At 40.8% G+C, this 17,278-nt stretch overlaps 1 protein-coding gene across 4 annotated transcripts in view; it reads right to left on the reverse strand.

The window, feature by feature from the left end:
* The window catches only part of LOC145502347 (uncharacterized), a 115,362-nt gene that overhangs the window by 90,346 nt on the left and 7,738 nt on the right, over positions 1–17,278 (reverse strand). For 2 of the 4 annotated variants that reach the window (XM_081481636.1, XM_081481633.1), the window contains exons 6-13: positions 16,433–16,652; positions 15,654–15,907; positions 11,942–12,104; positions 8,934–11,218; positions 8,465–8,504; positions 7,282–7,524; positions 6,431–6,508; positions 1,884–5,679 (exon numbers count right to left, since the gene is read on the reverse strand). In XM_081481636.1, the coding sequence (XP_081337762.1) occupies positions 5,483–5,679; positions 6,431–6,508; positions 7,282–7,524; positions 8,465–8,504; positions 8,934–11,218; positions 11,942–12,104; positions 15,654–15,907; positions 16,433–16,652 (3,480 nt within the window). In that variant the 3' untranslated portion in view covers positions 1,884–5,482. Of the gene's footprint in view, positions 1–1,883; positions 5,680–6,430; positions 6,509–7,281; positions 7,525–8,464; positions 8,505–8,933; positions 11,219–11,941; positions 12,105–15,653; positions 15,908–16,432; positions 16,653–17,278 lie in introns of those variants that run through there. The other 2 variants (XM_081481635.1, XM_081481634.1) reach the window with 2 other exon arrangements.

Genomic DNA, 17,278 nt, shown 5'->3' on the forward strand with positions numbered 1-17,278 from the left:
GGTGAGCCCATAACTGTTCCGCGCATTGCTCGAAGAATGATTCCTGCTCTTTAACCTCGCTGATTTTCACTCTCGAAGCTGTTGAGTACTTCTAACGTATGCGTTTTCTTTTTAATTTTAAAACATTTAGCTTGAAGATCCAACCGCTACAAAATGGGAGTCGAAACACTTTGATTAACCCCTCTCCTAATTGGATGATTGCAGGAAAAATGGCGTAAGTAATCTCGTTTACCACCCAACATTGAAATGACACGGGGTAGGGGTGTGGGGATGTGTGCTGAAAGTGAATACCGTAAATCCTCGAATTAGCCCCCCCCCCCCTCGAATAAGCGCCCCCTTCGAATAAGCACCCCTCCTATCGGCCAAAATTTGAAATGAGCGTTCCCTCCCCCACCTAGAAAAAGCGCCCTCCTCCCCTCCCCCCATTTTGTGGACGAGCACTGAGACAACAAAGGATGTATGTTTTCGTCGTGCAGTATTAGATTTGTACATTGTTTCAGTTTGTGAACACGTTAATTGAACACGTTGAGCACGTTGAACACGTTAAGTGTTAACGGTACCGCGATTTAAACTTTAGGATCAGCTTTTTATGTTGATAAACAGCTTATGTTGTTGTTTACGCGCAGATGATGTATTAAGAACAATGATCACGTCAGGCCACCATTCCGGAAAAGTTAAATAAGCGCCCCCCCCCCCCCCCCCCCCCGTCGATTAAACGCTCCCCATCTTCTCCTAAATTTGAAATACGCGCCCCGGGCGCTAATTCGAGGATTTACGGTAACCTTCTCATAGTCCGACACTAACATGGGTTTTCAATCCCAGTCTTGAAAGTAGGTTATTAGTGTTTTAATGCTAGTTTCTCGATCAAGAAGACTGGTGGAAACTAAAAGCGACACAATCCATTTTTTTTTTGATTCCATGACGCGCCCTCCCTTCAAATTAGTATACTAGTAGAATTCTACTAAACCCGATAGAAACACTGTACGTGTTTTCTATTTCTTAATTAATGGGACGGACCCCATCAACAGTTAAAACAGTTAAAACTGTTGTCCCAAATGACACTAGCTAGAGGTAAAAGTTAGTGAAAAAAGAGAACTAATTCCCCTGTAAATTGAGCATCGATGTCTCAAAACCAACCTTTTGCACTAAATTAAATGCGCTAGTTTCGTAGTTATCGGTCATTCATGGGAGAAAAAAAACGACAAGTATCGGTCTCCAATTTCTCATTACCACGTTTATACTTAGTACTTCTCTTCAGGTTGTGGAAGGGGATCAAGGGAAGTTAGCTTGCAGATCAGGAAATAATAAGAACAAGAGGCTACAATTGGCTTATACTCGGGCCTGCAAAAATACAGTGGTACGTTTAACCCTAATTTAGCGCTTAAAGAAAAGAAAAGAGAGAAGTCTGTCCTTCTTACATCGGATGCATTGCACTCATCACGATCATTTCAAGTCTGTTTGTTTGTAGTGAATATTCATTGCACCCTATCAACATATATTTCTTTAAAATTGCAGCTCAACCACTGATAACAATAATAATACTTTAAAAAGAAAAAGAAAAATAAGAGCAGAAATAGAGAAAACTGGACCATGTACGCTTGGCATATCTAATGAGGTGAAAATGGTCTTTTTCTTCCAAAATGACTAAGAAAATTGTTTTACGTCGATCGATGGATATTTCTGGCCACTGTTTAAGAAAGGAAGCGCTTACAGGACGGTTTAGGGGCCCGGGGGGCCATCCCCCCCCCCACCCCCTTATTTTCGGTTAAAAAAGAAGAAATCACAGAAGGAAGAAAAGCCGGCAAGGCAAGAAAAACAAAACAAACCCCTCCCCCTCCCCCCCACCCCACCTCCCATCTTAGCTCAAGGTTTGGATCCGCCACTGGAATTAAATGAAAAACAAAAACATGGCTAAAAGTCGTGTTTTAAACATGGATCCATTTATTACTAAGCTCATAGCAAACTATTGGCAATAGTTTAAGGCTCTGTAGTTAATTAACCAACACTAAAAACAGATTCGTTACTGAATGCGGACATGTGCAAACAAAGTCATTTGTTTTAGTGCCATTTCAATGACACCATTCCCGGCCATACCCGTGATAAATGCTTCCTGATTCTCACCGGCTCTCGCCCACTTGATAGCGAAAACTTAATAGCACAACCTTTCATTTTACACATCTTGTGAAAGCTGTTGTAAGCTATGTCTTTTAATTTTCCAAAGTTCATTTACCAATTACGTATGTTAAAACAGACGAACAAAATCTCGGTCGTATATTGTAAAATTTTGGGCCTGCGAGCAAAAACAATCTTCCGGCGCGAGAAAGTGAAGATTGACGTCACGTTCCGGATTGGTTTGCGAATGTCCTATTCTTATTTGCACATACCGGTCACGCGCATATGCGCAGTAACCAAAGAGAAAATTAAGTTCATTACAAAACCATTTTGTCAATTTTGCAATTCAAAATATTCATGTTCTGATAAGAGTTTTTTTCCTCTTTTGTGCGTTATTTACTTCACCCTTGGCTCTAATTTGAAACTCACCCAAAACTTAACAAAAATACCATAAAAACGTTCGCTGGCTAAACATTTTTCAAAAAGAACATGAGCTTTCGGCTGTCGATCTACAGCCTTCGACGGATAAAAAAATGGAATGCAAAATGATAAAATTATGCAAGAAAAAACGAGATAAAAATAAGACGAAGAACAAAAGCAAAGTAAAAATGTGTAAATTAGGTGACTATTGTTTAAAAAAAAAAAAAATACTATACTGGTTTGGAATCGGCTTAGAATTATTGTCAGCATGCTTGGTTGCAGAGGTGTGCCAAGCCTCCAAAGTTTTTCTAATGCGAAAAGAGCCTTTGTCGATGACGCTAGAGTTGTCAAAATCTATGCGATGGTCAAAGGACCATACATGTTTCCCAATGTTTGACCATTAGCACACGTTTTGACAATCCTGATATGTTCTTTCTTACGAGTTTCAAAACACCGGCCGGTTTCGCCTACATAACACCAATCACAGTCGGCACAGGGTATTTTATAATTCACGTTCGGTTGATGTTTAATAGATGGCCGGGTCTGAATTTGGGAGAAGGAAATTCTTGTTGCAAAGTCTTGAAGGCCTTATTTACAACTTGAATGCCGTGCCCTCGAAGAATTCTTTTTAGTGGTTGCGTGACATCATTGATGAAGGGGAGGACAGCAAAACTGTTAGGATTCTCCTGTGGCGCAGCCCATTTGAAAAACATGCAAACCAATTCTTCAGGTGTGGGGATGGCGTGTGTGGGTGGTTTAGAAAATTAAAGATGGCGGAAATAACATAGGAGGGATAGTTATTGGCTCGTAGAGCATCAGTGACATGGTTGAGTTCGGTATTTTTCCTTTGCGATGTTCTAAGGAGTTTAATTAATCTCCAAGGTTGACATCCAGAATGATGAAGTGATGCTATCCTTCGATGTAGTATTACTATTTACAGTTATTCTTGTTGATAAAGCCTGTGATTACATAAGCAATAAACTACTCAAGGACGACACACTTTCTTCACGCACGAGCCTGGACAGCAATGAAATCATTTCACTGTTGAACTTTATCTTATGTAACAACTACTTTATTTATAATGACAACATGTACAAACAGATCCATGGTTGCGCGATGGGTAGCCCCGTCAACCCTGTGGTGGCGAACTTGTGCATGGAAGCGATCGAAGAAGCGGCCATCAGGACGTCCGAGTACAACCTTAAGTATGGAAACGCTATGTGGATGACAGCTTTTGTATCATCAAAAGGAATGCTGTCAACTCTTTTTATACTGCACTTAATTCCATCGATCCACACATCTCATTCGCTTTCTTAGATACTTTCGTTTCGCGCAAGGATAACACGATCGCTCTCGGTGTATATCGCAAAGCAACCCACACGGACAGATATTTAGACTTTTCCTCTCACCATGACAAACGCCATAAGATTGGCAAAGCTGAGACTCTCTTACACCGCGCAATTAAACTCCCTAGTACATCGCAAGGGAAAAACACCGAAATCAACCACGTCACTGATGCTCTACGAGCCAACAACTATCCCTCCTATGTTATTTCCAACATCTTAAAGCGGAAATTTTCCAAACCACCCACACACGCCATCCCCACACCTGAAGAATTGGTTTGCATGTTTTTCAAATGGGCTGCGCCACAAGAGAATCCTAACAGTTTTGCTGTCCTCCCCTTCATCAATGATGTCACGCAACCACTAAAAAGAATTCTTCGAAGGCACGACATTCAAGTTGTAAATAAGCCCTTCAAGACTTTGCAACAAGAATTTCCTTCTTCCAAATTCAGACCCGGCCATTTATTAAACAATAACCGACCGTGATTTATAAAATACCCTGTGCCGATTGTGATTGGTGTTATGTAGACGAAACCGGCCGGTGTTTTGAAACTCGTAAGAAAGAACATATCAGGATTGTCAAAACGTGTGCTAATGGTCAAGCATTGCGAAACATACATGGTCATTTGACCATCGCATAGATTTTGACATCTCTAGCGTCACTGACAAAGGCTCTTTTCGCATTAGAAAAACTTTGGAGGCTTGGCACACCTCTGCGACCAAGCATGCTGACAATAATTCTAAGCCGATTCCAAACCAGTATAGTATTTTTTTTAAACAATAGTCACCTAATTTACACATTTTTACTCCGCTTTTGTTCTTCTTCTTATTTTTATCTCGCCTTTTCTTGCATAATTTTATCATTTGCATTTTATCCGTCGAAGGCTGTAGATCGATAGCCGAAAGCTCATGTTCCTTTTAAAAAAATTTTTAGCCAGCGAACGTTTTTATTGTATTTTTGTTATGTCTCATCCTGGCTGCGCTTCAATCTTCAATCACCCGAAACTACTTGAGAATCTACTTGAACCCCATCTGTGAAATGCGTTTCTATATTTTTTTTCTCGACCTGAGATTGGCAATTTGAACTATGTAACGATGCGCAATTTGTCTCGTTACAATTCAAGCGTGAACAAATTCACTAACTGAAATGGATTTTTTACGACTGGTACAACACTTAATTTCTATCACTATATTGTAGCGAAATGCAAAGCTGTGAACACTTTTGAAGTGCTTTAGGGACATAAACTCTACTTTAAAAATGAAAAATTCCTCTCCAGTATGACAAGTCGTTATCTGACACAGACGTATTGGATATCAAGCGGATAAACAGCTCTTCCTTTCTTGGGATCAAAAACTATATGCATCCTATTGCAAGGCAGTAACAGAGATTTCTCCACTGAAACTCTAAAGTCATAACCTACTGTAAGCGGACACCTAAGTAAGGTCCTCTAGTAAGTGGACATCCTTAGGACGAACATTGGTGTCCACGTGCATGGGAATGGTGGTTTGTTGGTGTCCACTTATGGAAGGTACCCGCTAACGGGAGGTGTCGGATATCGGAGATTCGATGGTACTTGCTGGGACACAACACCAAAATATTATTCTTTTCAGAGATAATCGGCTATCAAAGGGAAGTCACAAGCGTCGAGGACATCATAAAGATCCCCTACAGTTAAGAGACGTTGATGTGCGACATAAGACAATGCGGCATCAGCTGGGTTTGGGAAGCGGCCGTTGTCAAAGAAACGAATCTCGATTGGTTTCAAGCCCAGTTTCTCAGCAACTAATTTCCAATCATCTCCCGCTGCAATATAAAGAAAAACCAACCTTGTTTGCTTTCTAGACTGATGTTTGACTTTTGAGAGGGCGGTGGTGATCTGCACTAGTGTTGGAACAGTAGTAAAAGTACATGGCTTGTGTTGGTGATCAAAGTGGTATGAGGGTTGTGTTTTATTGTGATTCTCGCCCTGCTCCAGAAGTTTACTTTTGGACACTTTTCGCTCCTTCCCAAAACTAACGTGTCTGGATTCCAAGTCGACCACTAAAGGGCAGGCAATCTACCAAAACTCAGGTGCCACTAAATTTCACTCCACAATACATTTCGTTATTTCTCAGTTTAGTGAAGTGTTGACATGCTCATGTCTTTTAGCAATGCGCGCTGTTGAAACGGAATTTAATAAAAGCGCATAGGCATTAACGTCATTTATTATATGGCAAGCTCCGTGAGCAAGATGAATCAAATCCTGCGCTGTGATTGGCTACCCGAGCGGGCAAGATGTAGCTATCTTGCCCGCTCAGGATTACCCGCCGTGTCCCGCAAGAAAAATTTCCCTGAAATAAATCCCTTATTGACCAAGCTTGTTCATATTCGGTAAAGATGGCTTGATATTGGACTCGCTCGCTTTTTTTTTTTTTTTTTTGCGAGTTTATGGACCTCGACTCCGTCTTGGTCCATAAATTAAACACGCAAAAAAAAAAAACAAACAAACAAAATTGGCCAATATCCAATCATCTTGGCCTCACACTTGGTCAATAACCCATATGTAAAATCTTACCACTCAAGGTCATGGTAAGCTGTCTACCCTCTTTGATAGGAATTGCTTTCACATCAAGGTTTTCAGGCAACAGGGGACCTAAGAAAAAAAAAAGCTTAAATTAGAGAGGTCACCAAAAAACCAAAGAAGTGATGGCAAAATACAAAGTGCATTCTGGTACTCGCACAGCAGGTTAGATGATAAAGATGAAAAACCTTTCAGAAATGGCCATGCAAACGAATGTTTTCATCTCCCTGTCTAAACAATTAGGGACTTTTGACAGACGAAGGCTACAGACAAATTGAGTGTAGAAGCTTAAAGGCGCTCGGCAAATCTGCTATTTAAACATAACGCAAGATTATTAGCAAAGCTCCGGCTGCCCCACGGGCACCAAGCGGAGCCCAATACTCATATAGGAAAGAAAAGCAAACCCATGAATTGATTTTCTCATGGTGATCATGGCTAGTGGTATTGCTCGTGCTCGTGAGTTGTTCGGATGCCGGTTAACGTTAACCCAGGATTAAAAGTTAACCAACGTATAAATTTTTGTTGTTTACAAATGATTATCACTGCTTTTGTTTTCTGTAGTTTCTTAGAATATTCAAACTCAAAACAGAAGGGCAACCAATATACGGAAAACCTCACTGCAAAGTTACAAAACTTAGATCAAAATTCTCGCTCACCCTGGGTTAGCTCAATCAGGTTTTGAACAACCCGGCCCAGGAGCTCTGCTTTTAGGCTTGGCTAAATCTATACATTTTGTGCGCTTAGCAAATCAATTGCTAAACAAGCACTAGCTTTCATCAACAGTGGTCGGCCATCAAATACAATAAAGCTCTACTATTTATGTATTACGAATGTGATTGACTCACCAGTAGTTCCAGCCCGTGAAATGATCCTCAAGCTATTGACCACGTCAAGTTTACCTGATACCTTAGACTCCCTTGCCAAACAGCGGATCCACTTCTTGGTCTTGTCGTCTGGCATTTCCAGACAGGCTTGACTCAACTTCAGACACTCTTTGAACTGATTCACAATTTCGTTGGAATCACATGATTGCGACAAAAGGGATTTTTTGACCATATCAGGCAAAGCAATTGTTTTTTCTTCGTTTCCTATAAAAAAGAGTTCTCAAGTAATAACGAAGAGTTTTTCATCAGATTATAAAAGCAATGGGAGGTGAGCTAAAAAACGGGAGGCAGCCGACCTTTTCCAAACCCGCATAGCGATCTTTGGATATCTCGTGAAACAGTCTTTGTAGTGATTGATATAGCTTTGATATAGCTTGGAAAAATTCAACGCAAAGTTGAACTGAGAAATAAAAGAACACTGATATAAGAATCAAAATATAATTAAATGAAATTTAAAATTTACATAGAATGTAAAAGCAAAGCCACATTTAACTTCTGGATAAAACGAAGATGGAAATACAACCAGATGTGAAATAAAAAATCAATTCCCAACGAAACTCGAAAAACAAATTGAAGTGAATTCCTCATGGCCGAGCGCTGTCACTACCACCATGCTACGAGCACTTAAATACTTCTATATGTGCAACAGAACCAGGCAATTGATCACCGGTGAGAATTGTAATGTAATAGAATAGCCCTTTTCATGGTTAACTTTGCTCATTTGCATTACAATAAAATCTAGCAATTATGTAAGGCAATTTCGGGCTATTTTGTTAGTTTTAGCCCAAAATTGCCTCGCATCCACGTTGGATTACATTGTAATGAAAATAAAAAAAAAAATAATCGTGGAAAGGGCTATTGCCCATTTATTTATTACTGAAATTTGTACCCAGTCCCTCAGGTTATTTGGATAAACTCTGGTGTGGTAAGTGGCAGCAGCTTTAAACTCAAACTCATTCCTACTGGGGGTGACGTAAAAATATAGTTTACAGAAACACTTTGTTATATCTGACAGACTCGTTGTTGTCGTTGTGGCTGTTTTTAATGTCACAAACGTAAACGGTTGTTACCAGAAGAAAAAAAAAAAAAAAAAAAAAAAACATAACTGATACAGAAAGAGATAATCTTTATCAGGCCAACTAACCTTCACCAGAAGATCTTCTGTCTCGTTCGCCGACTGCCAGCTGCAAAGAGGAAAGACAAAGAGTGACGATAAAGCATATTTTACATTTAGTAATATCTCACATTTTCTCTCCTTGGGGTCGCATTATTTTTTGCATAAAGATCATCCATGAACTATTATGGACTATTATTTCTTTCACAAGTTTAACTATAGCAGCGTGAATAAAGCAGCAGAATATTAGAAAAATCAATCGTGGACTAATGACAAAATAAATATAAAATTTAAGCTTGTAAGAATTCTGTTTTGGCACACGCCTACTCGGAAACGAATTTCCGAGTTCTCCTAATGGGAATCGAAAGGTCATAGGTCAAAGGTCTCCTATCGGGAGAACTCAGCAATGTTTTTGCGAGTACGCGAGAGACAATCTATCTTTCATTCGTTCACCACTTTTAACGTTTGCCACCTCACCCTCAAATGTAGAGTTGCTTACCTGATGTCCAGAAAAATCATACCAATGCAAAAACTGCATAACCGAAACTTGAGTGTCTGGTGCCGAAGCAGACCTGTCACAAAACGTACTTCCATTGAACAACTTGGAAAGAGACAAGAAGTGAAGGCATTGTTCTTCTTTGCATCTTTGTTTCTTATGAGTACGGCAGTAGTTGACGGCACCTCCGTTACAGCAGACTGGGCAAAGGACACACATTTCATATTTGAAATCCCTTAGCCAGCTGAACTCATTGCGCATGCACTCCATCATCAAGCCAAGTCGTCTACGAACGGCACCAGCACAAGTAACTTCAGTAGCTACAGTGTGGCATCGGAAATCTTTTGACAGGGCCATCACTGACGACTGTTCACCAGCCAATGCCAGGGTGGGATTCGCCTTGTGCACAACAATCTCAACGGACGAGGAGCGGCAGAGAAGGATCACAGAGCAGTTTTCATCGTCAGAGGTGAAGAATCTGGCAAAATTGTGGAACAACTTGGATTTGGCTTGCTTCCAGAACTCGCCACACTGAAAGAACTTCAAGACCAATCGGGGAAACAAACCTGGCGGGACATGACCACTTCCAAATTTGAGAAATAGAGACGGTATTTTTGCAGACGCGAGAAGCTTAACAATCTCTTCTGGCGGATGTGACCTCAACATCGATGGCACCAGGTAGCTCTTTTTCTCAGAAGTACCTGATGGCCAACAACACAGCAAACTGAATTTCTCCATGATATCGACGAGACTATCGTACGTGTCTCTGTCTCCAAAGAAAGGTTTCCACATATGCCTCAAAAGTTGTTCATCCAGAATTCCTTCTTCTTCAAGCTTGACCCATAGTTGTAAGAATTTCTCTTCTTTGCATTCAGAGGCCGGCTGTACAGTTATTACTTTCTTAAACAGGTCTATTAACCACTGGGGATCCAAGACCACTAACTTGCTCAACGTTGGCGAGTCATCAAAATGAACCAGACTTCGCAAATCATGCAAGTAGTTCATCAGGGTCTCGAACTCTCTGTCGTTAACAATGTTGCAGTCTGCTGACGCAATTTCTTTTGCCGACTCCAAGGAAATCCATTTGTCCCCTTTTTCCCTTAGTGCTCTAAGAGTCTTGTCAAATTTTAACCACTTAATTGGAATGGATTCGTTTGTGTGAGGTAGAGTTTTAGCAAGAGCGAGAACTTGCTGACGCAAACGCACGACTTCTTGACACTCAGACTCGGTACCTGACTTTGTGTTATCCACAACGAACACGTCAACGAGGTGGCTACCATATGGTTTTTTTCGTAGATAACCAAGGACTTTATAGGCTAATTGTCGACTATCGCGTCGAGTATCAGCATGGGTGCAGACCAGAAAAACTGCAGGAAGCTTCTTTGTGAGACCCTCTGATTTGGGGAAAACGCCTCTGTTCTCGTCGAGACTGGCCAGGGAAGCAACAGATCTCATCCAGAAGTCAAGATAATCCAAATAAGTCTTCAGATCGAAGTCTTCTGAGAATGGTTCGTACACTCCTTGTTTCACCAGGGGCGGGGCCACATCATAAGGATTTAGACTAAGGTCATAAACCAAACAGTAGATTGCTCGCGCTGTCAGAAAGAGAGGGTGGGTGACATAATAAACTGACTGTCCAGAAAAATCCCACAGAGTTGAATAAATGTGTTCCCTACCATCCTCCCAGCCACCTTGAAGTAACGTTTCAGCTGCCACTGCCACATCTTCTGGAACGCATGGAGCGAAACGATCAGAGACTTCTGGATTCTCTCCGGATGGCCTGGGTGGTACCTGGTGGGCATCTCCGCTGAGGGTAACTCTTGTTTCGTTGGGTATTTCAACGTGCTTGGCATCTTTTGGAGTTTCGTTGGTACCTGGTTGCTTTGGTATTTCACTGACTTCAGAATCTAAGGTACTTTCTATTTCTTCCAGACTATCTTCCAACAAGAAGCTCTCATCATTCCTCTTTAGGCTTTCTACAACCAACATTGCTGCATGACGATCAAAGGAAATCGCCGCATCAGGATTTTGGCCTTTCTCCGTCGTCCCTGTTTTCCACGTCTCGGTAGTCACCTCGAAATACGACGGATCCACATCTATGCCTTCGGTACTGTCTTCCCCTGGGTCGAAACATAACCCTCTTAACGACTTCTTCAAACTGGTCTTTCCGGCTCTGTCTTGTCCTATCAGCATTATTGGAACCCTTTTGACTGACGTTTTTCCATCAGCAAGAGCCTTGTTGTAGGCCTCCAGCGCAGAGGGACCTCGCGCAAGAATCTCGGCAGGGACTGAAACATAATCAAAAGATATTTCATTTACCATAAAAATCATGGAAATAATATCTTGACTTGTTTTGGAGGGAGAAAGGTTTCTGAGCATACATTTTTACTGTTTGTTTTATGTATGTACAGCTTTTGTCACCCAGCATCAATGGAAATCATGAAACACTTATGAAACTAAATCTGGTCCAAATATAAATCCAGTCTAACTAGTATTAATTCAAACGATGATAAACTCATGACGTGGAAGGAAGGATATTGCACGCAAAGGGTACAGATTCTATCTTGTCACGATCGACAAACAAAGCATTGACTGGCTCCTGTTGGTAGAACGCTGAATCTTTTCCAAAAACGCGTGTGATAACATGGGAAAAATTACACCTTTGATCCATTAACCACGCTAAATTTTACCATCTCACTTTCATAGTAAATATTCCACCTTTCCACAATCAGATCCTAGCAGTATGAGGATTGTTAATATTTGAACCTAGCTAAACGCAGCATCACTGAGCGGGAAGGGCGTGATCTTGGATGTTGCGGGTTTTGTTATCACTCTGATCACAAGAGATGAAACTGTTTGAGGTGATAGCATAGAAGGGTTCCATTGGAGAGATCGAACCCGTAATTCAAATTTCCTTAGCTTTAATTTAGGGAGGAGTTTAGTCGCAGCCTTTACGCCAGTGACACAGCCTACCAACCAATAATGCCTCTAAAGTGAGAGATTTTGCTTACTTGATGGTGACGGACCGGTTTGTTTCATTTCGCAAACTACCAAACTTTGCACTCTCTTCACAAATCGGAGGAAATCAGGAAGTTTTTTTACCACGGCGTCTGGTTCCCATCCGCCCTTATGAAGTAACTCCTCCCATTCGTCACAGAGTAAGTAGAAGGCGGTCTGCGGAAAAGAAAAATGATATAAACTTTTATTCATATTTTAACGAGGGCAGAAATAATAGGGCTTTCAAGCAAGGTTTGTTATAAACGCCATATGATATCCACTCCAAGAGTACTAAAAGTGGTTCGTCAATCTTCGAAGCTTTGTGCCACTTTTAGATGAAAATTTGGAAAGAGACTGCGTTTAACGTTAGAAAACTTTCCGTGTTACGTAAGAACGCTGGCCTATCAGCAACGTAAATTACGTAATTTTTCATATACCGCAACAACAATAATTATAAGTGGAAGGAAATAACTTCAGTTCTTCTCTTAAATATAATAATGTCCGAATATTGTCTTCGCTACCAACCCATGTGTCCCCGAGCTTATTTATATTCACGTTTGTTATAACTTGTCTTCCAAAATCAAAGGGAAGCTCTAGCTTCTCGGCATGAGAAGTTGCTCTTTTCTTTCAAGATAGATACAGTCAACGCTCTCGTAAGCGACCACCCTTGGTGCACGACAAAGTGGTCGCTAACGGGAGGTGGTCGCTTACGGGAAAAAGCAACAAAATAATCCCAAACTTGACCGATTAAGGTTACTTCAAACCTTCGTGGGGCTATATTGGTCGATTTTTTTTTGGTCAAGAAAATTAATGTCCACGAGGTACAAGTTTGCATACTGTGAACGCTAGGGGTTCTGTTATTTCATTGGCTCGCGGCTTTCAAGTTGATACATTCCTCTGTGAAGGCGTGATATGTTTATAAATCTTTAGAAGGAGAAAACTTGCACTAGTTTTTCGAGAGAATCCCTTCTCTTTAAATGAATTAATAGGGTATGCAGATTTGACGGTTTTCCGTGAAATTTGGTCAGAACATTCACTGATAGATATGGAACAAAAGTGTGTCGGCGAACTCCTTTATTTTGAATACTTTCCTCGTGGCGGCCTTTAACGTAACAGGTTAGGCGAATTTTTCGATAGTCGAACTTGACAGATCTATAAAAAGATAACCAATAGAAATAAAAGAAAATGCTGACACGTTTTTGGAGATTGAGGCCTTGTGATTAACAGTGCACAGTTATTTTGCATGAATGATCGCATTTGATACCCAATTAATTCGCTGGAACGTCAGTCGGTCATTTTGGAGTTGACGGCCTCTGTCGCCTTTGGAAAGCAAAATCCAAAACAAAACATAATTTCATTGAATTCTACATTTTATAACCTTTCTGTTGATATATAGTTTGTGGGGGTTTCCTTGAAAACAGTTTGCGTACGAAATTTTTTCTGGAGGACTCCCGCGGAGGTTTGAAGTAACCTCAACGTGATTGCCTGAAGATATTTACCTCATAAGCTAAAATTAGGCAAATAGACAACGTTTTCTTTACCTGAAACTGATTTATTCTCGTTTTTTTAAAAGTGCAAGTTTTGGGAAATTTACAGTACAGTTTACTTATAAATGTGTCACTTGTTAATCAAAATCACTGAAATTTTAACGGAACAAAACCTGAAAAAGCAATGTCAAATATGGGATGCATATGTAATGACACTAGATACTTTAGACTATCACTCTTTCGCATCCGACCGCTTCTCCGCGAAGTCTAGAATGCTTGATTGCTTCTGCGTTTTAAGCCTCAAGTCAACATGAATATCAGACACTCGTGACTGCCGAGGACAACTCCTGGCAACCCCGATAATCGGCGAACTCAGCAATCTGACGTAAGAGGTCGAGTGCTCCCTTTATTGTTTGCACTGCTGGGCTTGGTAGAAGAGCATCGTCACTGCCATCATCACTGTCTGAATCAATCTCTATTTCTGTTTTGTTGTTTTTTTTGTGTGTGAGTTGTGATAGCCTTATCTCGTGGGGTTTCCCTCTAGTCAGGGTCTGCAAGGGTCTAAACAACGATAAGCGTCTGTGTCATCGTCGATGGCAGCATAGGGTGCAACGTCAACACCTTTCTTGGACATCTTCTGTACTAAGGCTTCAAGGTCTGGTAACTCCTCACCGGCAAACGGATCATCGTCATCGTCGTCATCCAAATCCATTGTTGAGGGGTACATACCGACATGTCTGAAACACTTACTGATAACATCGCCCTTGACTTCGTCCCAAGCATTAACCATCCATCGCACGGTCATCAACAGGTTAACAGACTTCACTATCTGGCTGGCAGAACGCTCTCCGTCAACTTGACTGGCGATAAACCGCAGAAACTTTCTTTTGTAATAGATCTTCCACACCTTGATTATACCCGCATCTAGGGGCTGGATGCGCAAGGTGGTGTTCTTAGGTAGAAAGGCTACCATAATGTTGGAGAACATGTACGTCAGCGAGGGTGGATGGCACGGTGCATTGTCCAAGGAAAGGACAATGTATCTTTCCTCTCTTTTCAGACGGTTGTTCTACCTGGCAAGGATATTAACCATTATCTCAGTTCTCATCCACGCCTTCTCATCGCTGAAGTACTAGGCACCGCAGGGGTATGATGGATTTGCCAAACGTGCGAAGCGGGGCGGCAATCAGCTACTTCCTATTACAATAAGACTCTCTTTCTCACTCTCTGCATTCACAAAGAATACAGCGGTTATTCGTTGCTTCGCATTCTTGTCACCTCTGCATCGTTTTCCCTTTTGAGAGAGCGATTTCTTAAGCATCGCTTTCCACAAGCAGCCAGTTTCGTCCTCATTCCATACATTCCTAGCTGAGTAGCCCTTGGTCAGCTCTTTCACTCTTTCATTCCAGCTGTCTATGGTCTCTGGGTTAACATCTCCCCCGCGGCCAATCAAAACAGAGCACCCAACAAAACGTCACCACGTGCGATAACAGAACTCCAAATCTTCTTCATTTGCCTATCATTCAGCATTGATTCGCCCCCGTTTGCGGCCGAAATGGATAACAATAATTTTTTGAGCATCACAGTCCATTCAGTCATTCCATGGCTTAGGGAAAAGATGGAAAGCACTGGGATTTTTCAAATCAAATAGCGCTTGGAGAATGTTATAATACAGTAAGCACTGTTGAAACTTTATACAAAACATTTTGCAACAGATCACTGTAACAATTCTTGTACGTATTTGCAGGTCTAAAGTAAACTGTTCTTATCTGTCAGCACTCCAGGTCAGCGCTATTAAAAACTGAACTCTATGACACTTGAGCAATGATTTTCGTACGATCATACGTAATCTTGCTGGGTGGTCGCGTACCGGAAACAGAAAACAAAAGAAAATGTCAGATTTCTGGCCGAAAAAGTGGTCGCGGTCGCTAAAGAAATTCGAGCAGTGGTCGCTTACGAGAGAGTTTTTGAAAAAGTATTTGACTGAGAAGCAAAACGGTTATTTAGAAAGTGATCGTTTATGGGAAGCGGTCGCTTACGAGAGGTCGTCGCTATGAGAGGGTTGACTGTATTTAACTTTCTTATGACACCATATAACAGTTACAGTAAAAAGAAAGTGACCATAAAAACCAATCTACACCTCAAAAGAATTGTATTTACCTCTATAAAATATTTCTAAAATATTCAGGCTGAAAATAGGTATTCTTTCAAAGAGAAACAATCCTTTAAAATCTCATACCGAAACTCTAGAGGTCGCCGTTTTGATGTCCGGTGAGATTTCCTTGGAAAGCACAATTGTAAATCCCGGCGTGAATCCATGCAGAGATCTTTCACAGCATCGCATATGGGATAGCTGAAATCCATCAGGCACATTCCTTTCTGGAAGGCGAAGTCCAAAGTAATCATCATCTACAAATGTCACTTCGGAGAGGTAGCTTACCAAGATACGTCTTGTCTCTTCACTGGGCAAATGGTCGAGTTCAAAAGCACTGTCTGTTAAAAGAAAATGGCACAATGGTATGATCTTTCATTTACTTTTGTGAGTATTACAGAGATAGGTGTTTTGAACAACACTCCTCCATTTTTTTTATTCATTTCAAGCTCCCTTATGCCATACAACAGACCATTGCTATTCTTCGACGCGGCAGCAGACTGATCAGCCAACTGGGCACTTCTTGTCAGTTTCGCGCGGAGGTTTGAAAAAGGGTACTTGGTAAGTGCTTAAAAACAGGCCAGTAATATAACCGTTGTAGCTTCCCTGGTTTATCAAAGGTAGAAAGATCTGATTTTATTTTGTGTAAAAATATGTGCATGGCCAAATTATATTTGTAATAGATTGAGCCTTCCAGAGATTTCCCAATATTCAGCAGTCGATTCAATTGCCGTAAACTACAAAGAAAAATTGCAGTGATATTTTAATCTTGCAAATGCTGGTCGCATAACGAAGACTGATTGTTGAGAGGGTCGACTGCATCAGAGAAGACATGGAACACTTGACTTAACTCGACAACAACATACCATAATGCCCGGTGATGGTTACCCTGCAATCAAAGTCGCAGCCAGGAAACAAAATGTCTGTCCGCATATATCTTTTAGATGGTAGCGATAGCCACCCTCGGCATCGTGACCGTGTTAATTCATCTTTGAAGTGTATTTCCTCCAGTACGTTCTTTATGTCACGTGAAGGGAGTGGGATGTCCTCCAACCTTTTGCCCAGGTTCTTCTTTGTTGCCCACAGCTGTGGAATTCAGGACAAAAACATTCATACCGCTGTTGCTGTTGTTGATTGAAATGAGTGTGAATATATAAAAAAATATATGTATTTGAACTGTGAAGAATGCGAAGATGTGAGTGATCAATCACAATGATCACTCACATCTGCACTGTTGTTGTTGTTTTGTTGTTTACCACATACCTATCTCCTAACAACCGAAAGCATCTCTCAAGAAACGCTCATCTTTAACGACGTTACCTCCCATGACAAAAAGTGTCTTTTATTTATTTATTTTTTTTTATTATTATTTTTTTTTTTACCTGACTTACGACTATGCGGTGAAGGAAGATCACGTTAAGTGCTATTGGAATATGAAATGAAATTTGGGGAGAATCGAACATCGTTAACAGATAATAAGATAACAATAATTTTTCGAAAACAATTTAGGCTAATTGATTTTTCGAACCTGAAGCCCAGTTGTCCTGAAAATTACTAGTACTCTTGTGAAAGGCAGATAATTTTTCTTTTATATTTTTCTTTGCTGCTTATCTTTTTCAATTTCCATACATCCTTTTACCATGGTTAAGTCATATTCTGACTTTAGAGCATAGGCCATTAGGGAGTGATTTTGAAATTAGTGTTTTGTGAGC

Source organism: Orbicella franksi, chromosome 11 (genome assembly GCF_964199315.1).
Source record: "Orbicella franksi chromosome 11, jaOrbFran1.1, whole genome shotgun sequence".
NCBI lineage: Eukaryota > Metazoa > Cnidaria > Anthozoa > Scleractinia > Merulinidae > Orbicella > Orbicella franksi.